Raw genomic sequence first — 20,333 nt, 5'->3', positions numbered from 1 at the left:
ATATATATATATATATATATATGTATATATATATATATATATATATATATATATATGTATATATATATATATATATATATTTCCGAACAAATCGAGATCCTTTTAAGATATAAAACATACAAGTAGAGATCCATTTTTCAAGGCGAGATCCGATTTCGGATCTCGTCTTGTATCCCTGTGTATATAGAGTTCATCAGGTGTAGGAAGGGTGGGGAAAGGCACGATTGAATTTTTGTTGGGATCTCACATTGGACCCATTTTATGCAATTTTATACTTCAGAAGTTCCTCGATGTTGCCTACAGAGGGTGTGGCAGTAACATACACCGGTATCAGCTCAATATGCATTTTACGGTAAACCTGAGATCCGGTAATTTTGACGTTATTGTGGATCTCGTATCACCTTGCATTCCTCAAGACATATGTTAACATTACATCCTAATCTTTTGTGTTCATTATAATTTGTTTCGCAATTGTGCTTTTGCTAAATGGTGAAATATGTCATTCTACGTTGTCGAACGAGAATGCTGAAAAGGACATGTCTCTTGATACATGCAATTCTGTAGGTCGTCAGATTTCCTAAATTTTTAGATATAGGTATTATTTCAGTGATCAAGAAAAACAATTTTAGTTCGTAGAAGTTTTTTGTAACTGGACAGGGCGAGCCACAAAAAGCATTAAATGTCTAATATATATCAAGAAATTTGTCTACACATGCGTATTTTCTGTTGATTTTTGGATTTTATTTTCTTCAGACAAATCTGATCGAACTTTTTAGAAGAATTATTTCGTTGAATTTCTAGTTCGGACTTCCATTGTCTACTATATAAAATGATTTGAAATCCCTGAAACAACTAAAAAAGGAGAATTGAAAATGAATAACTGAAAATAACAATTATATTAACCAAAATAAACCTGAAATGAAATAATAGTGAAATAAAATATAAGTAAAAATAGAACAATTGAATGAATAAAATGAAAATAAAGAAATGAAAAAAGAAAATAAAAATAAAAAGTGGAGAGATTCCAAGTCACGTTAGTTCACGACGTTTCGATTGTTAGTATCTACAATCGTCTTCGGGTGATGACTGGACTGATTCCTCCGAGAGATGACTATTTATAGGTCGTTCGAATACTTTCACTTATCCCCACTTTCCATTTTCCGCTTCACTGGTTCCGTGGGAGATGACCGTTTTGGCGGGAGATGGCCATTTTTCGCTTGATGATGGGTTTCCATATGTTGCGTATTTCTACGCTGGCTTGGCTGAATACGTTGTTGGACAACATGTATACGGCTTCCTTGAATTTTCTCCTAAACCAATGTTCCTCTCTGTGCAAGATCTCAGCTTGGGACCACTCGATGTTGTGTTGATGGATCCAAACATGGTCTGCTATTCCTGATTTGCTGGTTTCCCCTCGCTGTGTGTGTTTCTTGTGCTCGGCAATGCGAACATTCAATGGCCTCTTAGTTTCACCAATATAGGATTTTCCACACTCACAGGGTATCCGATAAATCCAATTCTTGGAATCGCAGTCCGCGTTTGGTGGCCTGGTTTTCGTGAGGCTGCTACGGATAGCGTTACCGGATCTGAAGCAGGTTCTGATGTTGTACTTGGAACCAATTCTTCTTATCCTCTCCGATAATCCTCTGATGTAGGGAAGTGCAAGCACTGGTTGTGACGGCTTCTCTTCCTTGCGAGGCTCCTGCTGTCTTCTAGCCAAAGTCTTTTCTACCATCGCTTTGGAGTAGCCATCCCGTTGAAGATCATTTTTTATAATGTCTAGTTCCTTCTCGAGACCTTCCTTCGTGCTTTTGGGCTTTGTAATACGAAGGAAGGTCTCGAGAAGGAACTAGACATCATCAAAAATGATCTTCAACGGAATAGCAAATCAGGAATAGCAGACCATGTTTGGACCCATCAACACAACATCGAGTGGTCCCAAGCTGAGATCTTGCACAGAGAGGAACATTGGTTAAGGAGAAAATTCAAGGAAGCCGCATACATGTTGTCCAACAACGTATTCAGCCAAGCCAGCGTAGAAATACGCAACATATGGAAACCCATCATCAAGCGAAAAATGGCCAACTCCCGCCAAAACGGTCATCTCCCACGGAACCAGTGAAGCAGAAAATGGAAAGCGTGGATAAGTGAAAGTACTCGAACGACCTATAAATAGTCATCTCTCGGAGGAATCAGGTTTATTTTGGTTAATATAATTGTTATTTTCAGCTATTCATTTTCAATTCTCCTTTTTTAGTTGTTTCAGGGATTTCAAATCATTTCATATAGTAGACAATGGAAGTCCGAACTAGTGAAATTCATCATGAAACATTGTCAATCACCTTCAAAAAATTTATTTCGTTCGTGTGTCTACAGGGTTGGCCAAAAAAGTTGTTGAATGTCGATCACCTCTTATGAGAAATTCTGTCTATGTTCCTGTGGATTGTTTATTGAATTATCGATATGATTTTTTTGTGCAATTGACAGAATTTTTGTTCAGTGTATCAGAATGTATTATTCGTTGGTAAAATTTGTATGCCCATATACAGGGTGTCCCACAATAAAGGGGACAAACTTTGATGGTAGGGATTTTAGGGATAAAAGTTCCAATAAACATATACCCTAAGATGAATAATAACCGAGTTACTGGGTGTTGAAAGCGACAAAAAATATATTTTTTCAGATTGACTCCATAACGGCTCAACTTCTCTTAATGAAATTTGGTATGTCACATGATAGCATTCAGTTCCAAATTTCAATGCAAATCATGTGTTCGTAACTTCAAACAGGAGCGTACGGCAGGTGGGTGCCCCTAATCGCCCCTCCCCAAATTTCACAACACTGGATTAATATCGATTTCGTCTTCTTTTTCTTAATCCCAAATATTTCCTACACAAAAAAGGGATGGGTTTTGTTTCACAAATATCAACGCTTTTCAAGATATTTTAAGTTGAATAAGTGCGTGCGTATCAAAATCTCCTGATTTTTTAAAGGAATGTGTGGGTTACTATTTATAACATTATAACCAACAGATTTCGTACCTTGCAATGAGTATGACTTCAAGTATATAGAAAATTGTTGGCATTTTTGAGGGATTTTGTTTACAAAAATTTCCCGATATAGAAAAACTTACATAGCAACTAATGAGTATCCCTATAACATACGCATACACTTATTCAACTTCAAATATCTGGAAATTCTTATACTTTCATTGGTCTTTGAAATGTGTGCCAAATTTTAGATTATTCGGAGGATGAGATATGGCTAAAAATCAAATTTCAAAATTCTCAACATTATTATTACATTAATAATAATGAATTTTTGTACTGTCGTCGGTCCTTGATGTGTAAGCCGAATTTTAGATTATTCGGAAGATTGGAAGCAGGTGGAATTTATAATTAATAAATTCACATCATTATTATTTTTTTCCATAAAAGGATGTCCCAGTCAGGCCCTAGCTCCGGAGCCCCGATACTTCCGGAGGCCGCACTGGATCATTTACTCTGATAACCACTCCCCACGTCCGTGGGGTGAGTGATTACTGGGCCCGAGTATCATGTGCCCTGAGTAGCCGTAGTGAACCAAGGATGACGGCCTTCTGCATTCTTCCGGCTAAGATTTCTGCCGTATCACGGCAAACCAGTATGATTTATAGATTGGAGAGCAGCGTGTCCATCATTCCACCAAGAACCCCTATGATCAGAACCACCATTTTTACAGAATGGTTTGGGTAGAGCCTGCGGAGTTCAAAGAGCAAGTCTCGATATTTTGTCCGTTTTTCCTCCTCTTTTCGGACGATGCGATGTTCGATTCGCCAGGAGACGAAAACTCTATGACGAACATCGTCTTACTTTGATGGTCGAGGACATCATTATTATTATTATAATTATTATAATTATCATTATTACATTCTCATCACGAAATTCTTGTATTGTCATTGGTTCTTGATATGTGTGCCAAATTTTATATTCTTCAGACGATTGGAAGTAGGTGAAAATTAACTTCCAAGATTTTATCACATTATTTGTTAGTTACAGGTGAATCAAATAAAAGCGTGTTAAAAAAAGAAATAATTTTTTGCCACCTAGCATGGGTTGATAATGAGTAGCACATCGTCAACAGGAAAATGTGATTATATTACTGCAGTCATAATTAAACTTTTTCTTGAATGTTAGAAATCCTTATTTAGACACATTTCATATTATTGCTCGTGTTCTCTTGTAAAAGTAGAGTAGAAAGGTTAAGTCTTTTAGTCGATGATGAAATGGTAATAATTCTCTAGACTGTAACGGAGTAACAATGTCCTTGGTGAAAAGGAATAACAAAATTATAGAAACTATCAATTTCCTTATTTGTTTCCACTTGTAATTCCACCAACTTCACTATATACTTTTCCCGCGACATTTCGCATTTGTCTTCAATATATCTTTAAATTCAATTGTGTGTTTAAGGGCAACTAAAATTGACCTGTTCCGATGCGAACTAATGTCTAGCACGTGGTCTTTTTATCAAGCATCTGCTAAGGGTTCGCATTTTAGTGCCAAATTCAACAATGGCTGCGCACTACCGACGGATCTCACGTTGGTGTGAGTTTACAGAACATACAAAACTAATACAACACGTGGATAACTCTTTCTATGGATCTCGTTTCGAAACTTTTTTAACAAAAACCCAAAATTCAAATCTGTTTCCCCTCTCAAGGGATAGAGGTTTGATGAGTCATTATAATGCTACTAATTATAAATATACTTCAGAATTTACACTCTTTCAGGTAGATCTCGGGTTGTCTTAATTTTAATAAGATCTCATCTTGTAAGGAAAACGTATATATATATATATATATATATATATATATATATATATATATATATATATATATATATATATATATATATATATATATATATATATATAAAGAGAGAGAGAGAGAGAGAGAGAAAGATTTTATCGAGTGTGTATGATATACAAAACAAAAATGAAACAATTAGTGGACATAACACCCCAAAAAGGGGGGCAAACCTTGGCGGTGCAGCCAAGTGTAAAGATGGGCAACACTTGTTTGCCGAAAACAGGAAACAACACTTAGAATTCTAGGTCTTTTAACTGGAACCACAAATGTGCGGTTGGCTCCTTTTGTTGACTCCGTGCATATGTGTTGTTTCCTGCTTTCGGCAAACAAGTGTTGCCCATCTTTACACTTGGCTGCACCGCGCCGATGAGGCCAATAGCCAGAAACACGTGTCCGCGGTTTGCCCCCTTTTTTGGAGTGTTATGTCCACGAATTGTTTCATTTTTGATTTATATATATATATATATATATATATATATATATATATATATATATATATATATATATATATTTCAATATTAAATTCTACAAGAAGGATTTGAAGCTTTATATCTTCTATTAATTATCTGCGAGCGCTTTCGACAGTTGGTAGTACTGTCATCATCTGGCACTCCTCAAACAGAAAATATAGAATATCAAATAGAAGATATAAAGCTTCGAATCCTTTTTGTAGAATTTAATATTGAAATACTCAAAATAAAGGAAAATTAGTTGCATATTCTTTACTAGATATTCTTTAACTCCGAAGGTATTTTGAGTTTTCAATCAGGATTAATTAACTTGTGATGCACTGTTTGAAATCTTTGGTGAAGTAATAGATATTACTGGAGTTTTTTCCCAACACCAAATCGTTATTTTAACACCTCGACACGTGTTTCGATCACCAAGTGATCAAATTCAAGAGGACGGAAACTAACAGTTTAGTTTAATCTTCCTTTTAACACCTCGACACGTGTTTCGATCACCAAGTGACCATCTTCAAGAGGAAGATTACACTGAACTGTTAGTTTCCTTCGTCTTGAAGATGATCACTTGGTGATCGAAATACGTGTCGAGGTGTTAAAATAACGGGTTGGTGTTGAGAAAAACTCCAGTAATATTAAAGGTTAATTAATTCAATATATTTTCACTTTCTGGAATAATATATATAATCTACCATATGTACTCATTGTTCCGAAATGTTATAATCAACAAACAAATAATCTCTTTGAAAAATATTCAATAACTGATTATAAAACCACTATCAACAGTTTTCTTCGAACAATCACATTCCGTGATCGTAAAATGCAATGTTTATTAATTCAATGGCTGTGTTATAATAATCATTACTATTGTTTAGTATCCCAAGGTCACGGCAATATAAATACTGTTTCTACTTGATGGGCGTTCAATAGATTTATTGAATAATGTCATTACTCAAATAATTTCTTTTCATTATTCATCGAACCGTTTCTGAATGAACTGCGACATATCTTGCCAATGTGGATATATTACTTTTAGGCTAGCCGCACACTGGCAACTTTTCAGTCTCGGCCATATTCTAGCCGGCTGAATGTGCATTTCATTTTCCAACAACAATTGAGACTTCAAAAAGATTTAACGTTTTGGAATTTTTTAGGTGCCGCAACCGAGTGTTAGGTTAGATTAGGTTCAAAGTGAGTGGGTCTATTCGACCCTCCATAGCAACCCGCAAGGGTTTATTGTGGTTCATACCGATTCTCACTCGGTCAAACAAACCCAGCTTCTTAACGAAGCCGATTAGTTTGTATGGTTAGTGGTCTTTCAGGTCAGATGGTAAGAGTACGGCTCTGCCGAACTCTAAAGACCTGATTCGGTCCCCAGCGGGGCAGGCACAAAGTAAATGCTCTGTTAATGAGGTAGTCGGATAGTCAAGTTGCAAGATTCCCACCTTGATACCCACGACAACCTTCCCATATGAGGGTTTTTACACGTCAGCTACACCTGACGATGCATTAGATTCAGCCGTGCAGGGCTTTTTCGCCTCTGGTTTTGGTGAAACCTCACTTGAGCGCAAACGTTTGCTAACCTGCTCATGGGGGGTTAGTTCCCCCACCTGAGACAGAGTCTGAGTACGTCGCAGCACTCGCTCCTGAACTAAATTTACAGGGAGGTCAGTTGAAGTCGTAAACTTGACATCCATCTCTTCTGTAGACTCGCTCCTGAAATGAATTCACAGTGAGGTTCGTTGGAGTCGTAAACTCGACATCCAGCTCCTCTGTAGACTCGCTCCTGAACTAAATATACACGGAGGAGTTTTAGTCGTGAACTCGACATCCATCTCCTTTGTAGACTCGCTACTGAACTGAACTTACAGGGAGGTCCGTTGGAGTCGTAAACTCGACATCCATCTCTTCTGGAGACTCGCTCCTGAACTAAATTTACAGGGAGGTCAGTTGGAGTCGTAAACTCGACACCCATCTCCTCTGAAGACTCGCTCCTGAACTGAATTTACAAGGAGGTCCGTTGGAGTCGTAAACTCGACATCCATCTCCTCTGGAGACTCGCTCCTTAATTGAATATACAGGAAGGTCAGTTGGAGTCGTAAAGTCGACAACCATCTTCTCTGTAGACTTGCTCCTTCCTGAACTAAATTTACAGGGAGGTCAGTTGGAGTTGTAAACTCGACATCCATCTCCTCTGTAGACTCGCTTCTGAACTAAATTCACAGGGAGGTCAGTTTGGGTCTTAAACTCGACATCCATCTCCTCTGTAGACTCGCTCATGAACTAAATTCACAGGGAGGTCCGTTGGAGTCGTAAACTCGACATCCATCTCCTCTGTAGACTCGCTTCTGAACTAAATTTACAGGGAGGTCAGTTTGGGTCGTAAACTGGACATCTTTCTCCTCTGTAGACTCGATCCTGAACTAAATTCACAGGGAGGTCCATTGGAGTCGTAAACTCGACATCCATCTCCTCTGTAGACTCGCTCCTGAACTAAATTTACAAGGAGGTCCGTTGGAGTCGTAAACTCGACATCCATCTCCTCTGGAGACTCGCTCCTGAATTGAATTCACAGGAAGGTCAGTTGGAGTCGTAAAGTCGACATCCATCTCTGTAGACTGTAGACTCGCTCCTGAACTAAATTCATAGGGAGGTCAGTTAGAGTCGTAAACTCGACATCCATCTCCTCTGTAGACTCGCTTCTGATCTAAGTTTACAGGGAGGTCAGTTGGAGTCGTAAGCTAGACATCCATCTCCACTATAGACTCAGCATCAGAAATAATTTTTAGGTTTACTCTGTCCATAAACGTCCCACGAGTAGCTGCTAGGTAAAGAAGGTCAACCACGGCAGAGCCCCGCATTACCGTGACAAGGCGATGCTACGACGAGATTGCGCCCGGTATCTCGAAGGTTCCGTAGATACAGTTGATAGGCTCAGTGTCATTCATCCTCGGCACGGATACACACACCTTAGGATCAAGCCATCGTTGGGATGCCATTAAGTTAGGGAATAACAGAAACACAGGTGATTCTGTCATTGCCGTATCCACCGGGGCAACCAACCCGCTGCAACTGAGTGTACGGGTTCTCATAAGTAATAATATATTTCATTTTTGCAATTGAAATGTTGTTTGAATGAAATTTTCATTGTGCGGCTAGCGAAAGATATGAATAAAAATTTGTTATTGGTAATTAGGGTGTACAGGGTATTCCTAATTAAGTCTACACCATTGCCAACTCCGTTATCATTGATGCTACAAATTTGATTAAATGAGCAAACTAGTAGTATTTTTGATGGCCTTCTCGATGCCGAAAACAAAAAAATATTCCATATAATGGTATATTTTCAAATGAAACACCCTATATTTGCATTTCGATTCGTAAAAACATTTTCAACAATAAAGCTCATATCACCTTTCTTCCTAAAATTGAAATATAAATATTTATTTATTTCATGAGTACAAAACATGTCTTTGTTCTGGCAAATGAAGAGCTATAAAATGTCGAGTAAATATTCAAAAACACCACCTTCTTGTTGAACATATATTTGGGCCCTTCTCTTGACACTACGTGTTGCTTTCAAACAATTCGTCCATCTATTCTATTAATTATAGTTTCAGCATAACTTTTCACTTCATCTTTTTTATTATGTTTAATTTTGTACACCTCATTTTTCAGAAATCCCCACCATCTGGAGAACGATATCTTGAATTGTTTTTTTCCTAACACGAGACACGGAAAACTATTAAATGAGTTGCAACTACTGCCTATATAATCGTCTATTATAATTTCACATACAATAAAAATGTATGTGTAAATGATGCCTTTGGTAGTCGATCGACCATCTATATCTATATATACTTTTAAATGCGAAAGTCACTCACTTAACCTCTGGTAGGAATGGAGGATTTTGAGTTGTTATTCTTCGCCAATCACTTACTTAACTCTCACTCATTCGTATCTGTTTCTCCGTACTGGTGAGTCCTAGGAAGCTACATATGAAACTTACTTTTCATTGTTGTTTCTCCGTACCGCTATATTTTTGGAGGCTGAAATTTATTTATTTAGGTTCGTTTTATATTGTACCTAGACGTGCAATGAGAATGTATTTTAAAAAATTCCTACTGGAGCGCCCCCTCTGTGGAATAATGCATATGAAAATTAACTTTTCAACGCTGTTTCTCAGTACCCCTATATTTTCGGAGTCTGAAATTTTGTATATGTTCGTTTCATGTAGTAGATGTGCAATAAGAAATTATTTTTGAACATTCTGGAGCTGGAGCCCCAGCCACGGGAGAAAAAGAGTGTTCATAAAATGAAGTTACCTTTCATCACTGTTTCTCCATTCTGCTATATTCACGGAGGCTGACATTTTATATGTAAGATCGTTTTATGTTGTACCTAGATTGCACATAAGAAAAGAGAAATATTTCAACTGGGGCACCCCCTCTGTGGATAAAAGAGGCGCGTTTACATATGAAAATTAACTTTTCAACGCTGTTTCTCCGTACCGCTATATTTTCGGAGGCTGAAATTTCTTATGTTCGTTGTATGTAGTAGATGTGCAATAAGAAAGGATTTCTGAATATTCCAACTGGGGCTCCAGCCGCGGGAGAACAACTACTCCCCTGGCTAATACCACGAAGGGGCGATGGATTATATCCGACAGGCGTCGGTTCAGGAATCTTCACAGAACATTTCCTGCATATGCAATTGGCAATACAACTGAAAGAGTCGACTTCAATTTTGGAACGGGCACACTTGCAGACCGGTTTCGGGCTCATTAGCCACTCATCAGTGCAAGATAGTGGCAATCATGGACCTAAAGTCAATGATATTCCATAATTGAAAATCGGAATTCTTTCAGAGTATTTCATTCCTCTTCGTAAGTAAGTTCGTGGTATCAGTCAGGGGAGTAGTTGTTTTCTGATAGGCGTCAGTCCATTCAACCTACTGTGTAGGTATATTCGAGGCTGGCTTTTACGTTTAAAGTTCATTTCTTTAGATTTGTTTACTGTCAGTCTTCAAGCATAGCCCACTGACTAATAAGAAAGTTTTTCTTCCTTATTCAGAGGAATCAGGCACATTTCGGATATGCAGTTGGTTAGTTCTCTAAAAGAATTCCGATTTTCAATTATGGAATATCATTGATTTTAGGTTGATGATGGCCACTATCTTGCACTGATGAGTGGCTAATGAGCCCGAAACCGTTCTGTTAGTGTGCCCGTTCCAAAATTGAAGGTCCACTCTTTCAGTTGTATCGCCAATTGCATATGCAGGGAATTTTCTGTGAAGATTCCTGCACTGACGCTTGTCGGATATAATCCAACGCCCTTCGTGGTAGTAGCCAGGGGAGTAGTTGTTTTCTGATAGGCGTCAGTCCATTCCACCTTCTGTGTAGTTATATTCGAGGCTGGCTCGAACGTTTAAAGTTCATTTCTTCAGATTTGTTTACTGCCAGTCTTCAAGCATAGCCCACTGACTAATAAGAAAATGTATCTATTTGGTCTAAAGTCATATCGCCTTAAGCTCATTTCGTTCATAATCCATATGATGATTTTTTTTTTAATTTCACCCACTGCTCATCGCGATTTTAGTAAGTTTTTCATAGAACACAATATGAACATCTTCATTTTCTATTTCTAGATCCATTTGAATGCATTTTAATAAACATTTTCATTACTCTTCAACTGCTTTTTATTTTTTTAATTGTATTGAGTATAAAATATCTATCAATTCAGGTATTACAAAAAAAAACTTGACCAATAGTACTTTTGAATTTGATAAAGTTGTAAGAGGGAGAGAGTGGGTGGGGTATTGAGGAGGAGTACATTACCAAATGACAGTTCAAAAATTAAAATTTAAAATGAAGGTTGTCGATTTAAAAAGTTGAAATTGCACATACATCCTTTGCCTATTTCTTCATCAAAATAGGCAAATTTTCTACCATCTTTCAGATGGTAAAATTGTTATTTATTGATTTGTAATTATTATCATGAATAGTGTATTCGAATGTCACCAAATAAGTAATTGAAGATATTCCGTCCCATACCACAAGACGAATTGGAAGACAACATACATTTCAAATATTTTTGACCTGTATTCATAATTTGATTGCTTTCCGTGATGTGAGGTTGAATTGTTAAGCCTCAATCTCATCTCTCAGTATCGTCAGTGACTAATAAACTCGAAGAGAATATCAAAGTTTTTCCAGCTACATTCTAGCCACTATACATTCTCAATCAGGATCTACATCACCGAGCTGCAATCATGATTTATCCATCATTCCACAAACAATGAAAAGTACGAATAATCCTCACTCAATCTTGACATTTTCCCACGCAAAAATGTTCGAATGGAGAGGTCTCACCACCATTCTAACATGAAAAAACATTGTCAATTTTCAATCCCTACAAAAAAGTTCCATTTCATTTTCAAGAAACAATCGTCAGAAAATTTTGTCAGCATTTCGACATATGATGAGTTATCAAATGCGGTTTGCTAAAGTATAATACTATAATCTATATTTAAACATGACGGTGATTATCTTAATGTGGTTCAGAAATCAGACCACTATATGACGCGAATGGTAGATTTTCAGAAAGGCTTCAAAAGTTGAAAAAATTGCCAGTTGATTTCCCTTCCCATTTAAGATATCAAGGTATCTATACCTCCTGAGGGGGTTGAACAACAGACTAAACATTTTCTTTGAATTTGTTCTCATCGGAAATGAAAATATTCAAAGTATCTTCTTATTTTTCAATATAATGTGTGGCAACTTCTGAATTAAGTCAAAAGTGAAACATTATGAATATTGCGATGTGATGAAGATATCGGCCTATAATTCACACAGCCTTCTAATGATCAGAGACAATTTGACAAGATATTCATTAATCATAACAGAATATCATAAAAGTAGGGGTTGGAAATATATAAAAAATTTTGATAATTCTTTATAAAAGGTATTTATTCAATCAGCCAGTACAGAAATAATAAATAAATTTTTTTAATTAACCTTCTAACCTAACCTACGAAAAAGATTCAGAATCTTCCGTGAGCATTCAAAAACACACCAGCTTCAGGCTTTCCAGTTCCACCTGGTCCTCCAAAATGCCTGCCGTATTGCCCGGTTAGATCCACTCCAAAGTTTTTACTTTGGTGAATGTTATATCTCCCACCAGCAGCGACGTCTGTGCCCCAACCACGTGTTCTGTCAGCTCCTATAAAGGCAGAGGAGCCAGACGGCTTGTGGTTGTAGTCCAGCCGGCCACCGATTTGGTCAGGCCTGAGTCCATGCGACCCGAAGTTTTTGCCAGCTGATGCAGTGCCGTCCAATCGGTGACGATTGTTATCAAAGAGGGTTCCTCTGTGACTAGCGCCAAAGCCTGTGTTCGATATACCCCAGTTTGTTTGTCTGTAATAAAACATAATTGTTGCAAATAAATCAATATTATCAGCAAATGTAAATTTCAATTTCATATTGATACATAGTAATAGCTATTTTTTAAATACCATAATCGTTATATCTTCAGAGTATATAAAAGATATATTGGAGATACAGAAGTTGGGCATATAACAACCCTCAGAAGTATATATGAAGTTTCGAGATTGATGTCGAATATTCTTTAAAAATAATAAGATTCTCACCTCGTTTGAAATTTTCATTCTGAAGAATGTGAGCCGGTTTGATAAATATAGAAATGAATTTGAGTGAAACAACATAAAAAATAGCCAAAGAATATCACTCTTCCACTACCTGGTTCATCGCTAAAGAAACAATCTTTAACAGGTATATTAGATCCAACAATAGTATAACCACTTATCAAAACAAATAACAGTTATCAAAGACCTGAAGAAATTCAGAAAGTGTGTGACTGATCTCTTGGCAGAAAAAAGCTTCGAGGAGGAGAATTGAGGAATAATTTTCATTTCAGTTTTAGTCTTATCATGATATTTCTCTCGATATTTCTCAATTAATCCAATCCAATATTGTGAACATGTGATTATGATTTATAGGTGTATATTTTATTTTGTCATCAAATTTTTGATCTTTTTATAAACTTTTCACATATAATCAGTGGGCATACTTGAAGACTGGCTATAAATCAAACCATCTAAAAAAACAATTCGTTCAGGCCAGTCTCAACTTCCTACTTCCTATACCGTAGGTTAATGGACTGACACCTATTAGAAAACAACTACTCCCCTGGCTAATACCACGAAGGGCGTTGGATTATATCCGACAGGTGTCAGTGCAGGATTCTTCACTTCACAGTTATTCCTGCATATGCTGCTGGAAGTACAACTGCCGCAATAGATTTTCAATTATTGGAACACACTTGCAGACCAGTTTCGGGCTGTTTGGCTACTCGTCATTGCAAGATAGTGTCTATCATCAACATAAAGTCGATGATTTCCGATAATTGAAAATCGAATTCCTTCAGAGTATCATTCCTCGAACTAGGCTGAAGCAGACAACAATCAACACGTTTATCATTGCCCCATCTGCCTGTGAACGAGGCAACCAACCGCATATCCAAAATTTTCCCAATTCTTCGTATAAGGAATGACAACTTTTCACATATAGTCAGTTGGCATACTTGAAGACTGGCTATAAATCAATACATCTAAAAGAATAATTCGTTCAGGCCAGTCTCAACTCCCTACACTGTAGGACTGACACCTATTAGAAAACAACTACTCCCCTGGCTAATATCACGAAGGGCGTGGCATTGCTTCAATTTTTTTCATTTATGGAAAACTTATGGGCATATAACAGGTATCATCATAATATATAACCAGAGAGATTTTTTTCTCTTTGTATATCGTTCAATTTGGAAAAAAGGATTTTTTGTGTTGAGAAATGCACGATGTTTTTATATAGAGTCCTTCATTAAGCGTTTTCTATCTTCAATCTTAAATGAAACAAGAGTGTGTCAGATATCATAAAAAAATATTTTTCATTTTAAAGACCTATTGATTCCATTATGTGTGGAATATAACATCGTTTGAATGTCAGCCACAGCTTCTCTGGGTGAATGCATACGAAACGTCTAATTTTCCATGACTCTGACGCATAAATCAGGCTGAATTTGACCGATGACATAGGTTATGTTATCTTTGAGGACCGCTGTGGTTTGTAGCTTATTCCCAACCACCTGCGACTTGGGTCAAATCGCAAGGTCTCGGTGACCAGTGTGACCTCTTCATATCACCTCCACAAATCGCTTGTGCAGAATATCCAATGTGACATGAGCTGTGTGGCACGTAGCGCCGTAGTGTTGAAATCATATGTCGTTAGTGTCTGAATCATCCAATTTAGGCCAGAAGAAGTTGTTAATCATCGACCTATAGTGCTCGCCGTTGACTTTTTGTTCACGTATCCATTCATCCAGAAATGGGCCTCATCGCTGAAGATGATTTTTCGATGAAAATTAGGGTCTTTATCCAACTGTTCCAGATCCCATTCAGCCAACACACGTCGTTGTATATGATCGTTTACCGTCAGTTTCTGTATCACATCGCAAAATTCGCCACATTGTGGTCTATACGAAAGGCCGAGTTCTTGTGAGCGAAGCGGAATCGACTGCCCGGGTTATCCTGCACACTCTCACAGACATAGTCGATATTTTTGGCAGATCTTGCGTTTTGCGACGTACGAGTTTTGGTCGGTTGTTTACTGAACCAGTCAACTCAAATTTATTCACCACATTGCTAATAGCTATAACCATCCATGATGATTTGACAAAACAGACTGAATAAATGACAACTAATTTGACAGATTTAGCTTTAACAAAATGGCCATTTTCAATTGTCAAAGTTCGGAAGTTCTTGTTGGAAGACGCTATAATTATTATTTTTATTGCCGGCGGAAAAAGCTAACACTTTCACCGCTGTCGACACTAATCATCACCGTGACCGTGGTGATAATGCCTTGAATTTATAGAAAATAAACAATTTAACTTCAGGAATTATGTCTGTTTGACGAAAAAAATATTTTTCAACCATTTTATAGTTTTCATCTGAGGATTGGGTTTACAGTTATTGTACATCTATTTCGTTGAAATAGATTGTTTCTATATGGCTACTTTATCTTTGTCATTTGTTGACAATCTTCGAGTTAGGTTGCAGTTTCCACGCCAAATTTATAATCACTAAGTAACTTTCACTATATCGTATTGGAAGTGATAACACAAATATTGTTCGTGAAATTCCCATTTATTTTTTATATAGCTTTGCTACTAGCTCCACCTTCACATGGATATCATCATATTCCAACCAAAACTATAATGAATGATATGCATAAACCTTCCTTTTGAATAACTCCTTTGAAAATACTTTCGGCATTTTTTGTAAATCATTTTACGAGTATATTAAACCTAAGACGACGTGAATATTACTGGAGTTTGATCTTAACACCAAACCGTTATTTTTAGAACCTCGAAACGTGTTTCAATCACCAAGTGATCATCTTCTAGACGAAGATCAAACTAGTTCAATCTTCCTCTTAAAGATGATCACTTGGTGAACCTCTTTGAGAATGATGATTGAAACACGTGTCGAGGTGATGAAAATAACGGTTTTTCAACACCTTGACGCATGTTCCAATCACCAAGTGATCATCTTCAAGTGGAAGATTAAACTAGCTTAATCTTCCTCTTGAGGATGATCACTTGATGATTGAAACACGTGTCGAGGTGTTAAAAAATAATGGTTTGGTGTTAGGAAGATTAAACTAGTGTAATCTTCCTCTTGAAAATGGTCACTTAGTGATTGAAACACGTAATATTCAGTAATATTCATTACTACACCAACGGTTCCAAACAGGGCATCACGAGTTAAGACGACGTGATGATCGAATGTTTTTTAAAAATTACGAAAATTACTCAATATTCAATGTGAAACAATTCTTATAATAACTCACCTTTTTTCTCTACTAACTGGCACGATGTAATACTGCTCTCCATTTACATCTTCAATAAAGTCCAAGGGAATAGCTGCAGAAAGCGCCAAGCACAAAATTGTAAATACAAAACACTTCATCTTTGTTCTGAAAAAATTTACCAAGTACTTGATGTGATCATGAACAGAATCACAAAAACTATGTCCCCTTCTCGTTTGTACCCTATCTTATATGAAGTATTTTCGCGGTTCTTCCCCATTCTTTGGATCGTATGGGATTTTGTTAGTAATAACAACAAAGGAACAAAGTGACCAGTTTATGATCATTCTCGGCAGTTGAAACGCGATAAGAATGTTTTCTTTCGAAAAAATTAATTACATGTGATAATCACTAAGTGAGTAATGCTAAGTAAATTTTGGGAATACGGTGAATTACAGTTTCAGACATAATGACTTGATGTATTTTGAAAAATATTTGTGAAATTAGAAGTTATTAAGGTGATTTAATTCTAATCTATCTCACCTTGACTTGACTTGAAATTTTATCAATTTGTCCTCTAGTTGACTCTGATAAGTGAGAAGTATTCAGTATCGAATAAAGAAAACGTTTGAGTCTATTCTATCATCCTCAGTCTGTCTGTACACTATTATCCGTAAGACTTGACTTTGGTCGTGGATATTTCTCGAAAGGACACAGATATCGATTCAAAACCTTGAATAGGCGTCAGTGTCCAGATATGAAAAACGCCAGTTGATTTTCAGGAATCAAAAACTAGAAAGCTGTTTTTTTTTTCAGGAAATTTGTGAAGAGGGATATAATCTTTTTTTGTGTATTTCAAAAAATTTTTGGACAAAAGCGGTGCATATAATTTGTATCATTAACTTTGAGACTATCAAAAATTAACCTAGTTCAATATTTGATTCAGCTCGAAAATCCTCTGAAAGTTTTTTTCATAGATACGAATAGTTCGGGACATATTTGAGATAAATGGAAAGTCTAACATCACTTTGTGAATATAATATAAAGTATCAAAATGTTTGTCCTTTTTCTGCTTATAATCCCTTATATAGTAAAAAAAATGGATACCGTGGTCGTAGTATTCACATTATTGGTACTAATATATTAAGGTATCACCATATATAAGATATATAGTGTGTAACAACGAAAACTTAACAGAGCCGTTTTTGAATATAGAAAGTAAGATTTTTAAAAAAAGCTCGGACACGTCGATTTCTAATTAAAGGGGGAAACCTTTCAGAATAATCAGATTTTTTGTAGTACGCACCCCCTCGGAGGGGTGCGTTCTACGACACTTATTTAGATAGGGAAAGTATGTCGAGTGGCACCTTGTTTTGAAGGTCTTTCGAATATCTCTACATCTCTGTTGAAAGAAAATTTTTGTAACGATTAGTTTTCGAGATAATTTGAAGATTTAAAGGTATTTTTATGAGTTCAATTATTTTTAAAATAAATCAAATTGTTTTTAAGGTACAATTTACGTTCAGAAAAAAATTTATTTTTGCTTTTTATGACAACACGTATTAGCAATACGTGTCCATTTGATTTCGTAAAAAAGTAAGAATTATTTGTTTATTACGAGGAGATTTTTTCGGGGGATGGGGTTGGTTACCACCCTTACATTTTAGATAAATTGAGTGGCACCTCCTTATGCAGGTTGCCTTTTGACGTGGATATTTTATGCTTCTGATAAAAAAGTGAATCATACTAAAAACTTACCTACACAACGAATACAACCTCCTGATTTTCTTGAATGCTGATGACACAGAAAAGTTTAAAAAACTGTTTTCGGGTTAATAAATCCCAATAATTGTTTTTAAAGCACACACAAAAAAGTAACACCTAATAAGGGTAACTCACATAGGAAATTTAGAGTAAATGTTCAAAATGTGCGCCATTTTGCTCCATGCAACAATAAAGATTTTGTTCGAATTTTTCTCTTACATTATTCAACATCTCAGGAGTTATAGCTCGGCATTCATCAATGATTCTACGACGTAATTCATCCAAATTGGCTGGCTGTGTAGCATAAACTTTAGGCTTTAAATATCCCCACAAAAAGTAGTCCAGTGGTGTTAAATCTGGTGATCGTGCTGGCCATTCAATTAGACCTCTTCATCTTGACATCTTGGATCATGTTCAATTATTTCAACTATACGAGGTTGTGTTGCCTCTTCAAGAAGTTGTAAATAAGAATCACCGGTTAAATTTCCATCAATGGAAAATGGACCTGTAATATAATTGCCTAATATTCCGGCCCAGACATTCAACTTTTGGGGATGTTGGGTATGTATTTCTGCGTATTGTCTTGGGTTTTCATCCGACCAATAACGGCAATTGTAACGGTTCACGCAACCATTCAAATAAAATTACCTTTCGTCCGAAAAACATATGTTATAAAGCAGCTCGGGATTTTGCAATAATCTCTCACTCATGCCCTCACAAAACTCCTGTCTTCGGTCAAAATCATCCTCATTGAGTTCATGAACAAGTTTAATTTTTTAAGGATGGAATTTGTGGTTTTTAAGGATTCTCCATGCGCTCATATGACTTATTCCGGCCAATACCTCTGGTATTTAACCTGGGATTGGCGATGACTTGACCAATCACTCCAATCGCATTATCGTCATTCACTACCCTTCTCTGAACATTTCTTTTCTTATTTAAAACCGAACCTGTCTCCCTGAATTTTGTGACCAAATCCAGAACGTGATTTCTGCTTAGGTGTTTACCAGGGTTTTGCTCGTTGAATAAAATTGATGTTCTATTAGCATTCTGGTCGTTGCCAAAAAATAAAGCAATAACTGAAACTCTTTCAGCAGTAGTGTAAGGCATTTAAACAAATAACAATACACGACTCGTTTAAACAAAACAATCGAACGATGTACTAATGAAAACTGGAAGAAGAGGAGTGGGTATTGATTTTAAAAAAGGAATTTTATTTAACAAAAAACTGATAAGAAGAACTGCTCGAAAATTTTTTTATTTAGGCGTACAAGTTACCGAGTGGTCTGTCTAATGTATTATCAACATGGCAATTTTAACTTCAAATTATCTCGAAAACTAATCGTTACAAAAATGTTTTTTCAACAGAGTTGTAAAGGTATTCAAAAGACCTTTGAAACAAGGTGCCACTCGACCTACTTTCCCTATCTAAATAAGGGTCGTCGGACGCACCCCTCCGAGGGGGTGCGTACTACAAAAAATCTGATCAGTCTGAAAGGTGTCCCCCTTTAATTAGAAATCGACATGTCCGAGCTTTTTTTAAAAATCTTACTTTTTATATTATAAAACGGCTTTGTTAAGTTTTCGTTGTTACACGCTGTATAAGACATGCAAGATTGGTTATAGACGACTTGTTTTCTACAAACCCATGCTGATTGTCTGATATGATATTTCGGATTGTACTGTAAATATTGGAGTAAAATAATATTTCAAATAATTTGGAGAAATTGCTCAGTACTGAAATGGCCCTATAGGTTTTTATTGATGTAATATCACCCTTTTTAGAAATTGTACGTACTTGAGCTTTTTATATTACAAAATATATAATAATGAAGTATTTTTTACCGATGAAATACATTGCATATTACATTCAAAATATTTGATGGTTGTGTGTGTCATGTTTTGAATTATGATTGTTCACTATGCCTCCAATCACTTCCTGTTTCCCGTTTAACTTTTTGAATGCTCAAATTATAAACATTGGGCTACCCTGTTTCAAGTTCATCTGACGAAATAACTTTTTCTCAAAGAAAATCAAAATATTTGAGAAAACAAGTTGTTCAACTCAACCTTACTTCTAGAAAGAAACATGAATTTTTAGTAAAAAACGAACAATACAGTTTCAAAAGTGAGACAGAAGAAACTTGAACTTCCGGCTACGGAAAAAACTATCATGAGAATTTTGTGGCCTTGTATATACAGTTATTGATGGAATTGTGTGATTTTATCGTCAATTTCGGTTTTGACGAAACCTTGACATACTATTGTTATTCATATCATACTTAAATTTGATTGACGGAATGAAATATTGCGTAAATATTTGAACTTTGATTGCTCCCCTGGGTTGGTAAAATATGTCTACAAAAACGCTGAC

The 20,333-nt window shown here is 36.3% G+C and overlaps 2 protein-coding genes across 2 annotated transcripts in view; one reads left to right on the top strand and one right to left on the bottom strand.

Moving 5' to 3' along the window:
• LOC111512661 (uncharacterized) overlaps positions 1 to 20,333 on the top strand; it is a 106,356-nt gene that overhangs the window by 2,161 nt on the left and 83,862 nt on the right. The window lies entirely within an intron of this gene.
• On the bottom strand, positions 12,263 to 16,426 carry LOC111512704 (attacin-A). The gene is made up of 2 exons (XM_023168856.2): positions 16,238 to 16,426; positions 12,263 to 12,727 (listed from the first exon to the last, which is right to left on the bottom strand). Exons 1-2 carry the CDS (start codon positions 16,354 to 16,356, stop codon positions 12,355 to 12,357), a joined length of 492 nt encoding a protein of 163 aa, XP_023024624.1. The 5' UTR covers positions 16,357 to 16,426; the 3' UTR covers positions 12,263 to 12,354.

Source organism: Leptinotarsa decemlineata, unplaced genomic scaffold (assembly GCF_025532065.1).
Source record: "Leptinotarsa decemlineata unplaced genomic scaffold, Ldec_3_MD MMD2_tig00000008_RagTag_RagTag, whole genome shotgun sequence".
Classification (NCBI taxonomy): Eukaryota; Metazoa; Arthropoda; class Insecta; order Coleoptera; family Chrysomelidae; genus Leptinotarsa; species Leptinotarsa decemlineata.
This window is presented reverse-complemented; position numbering and strand designations above follow the sequence as displayed.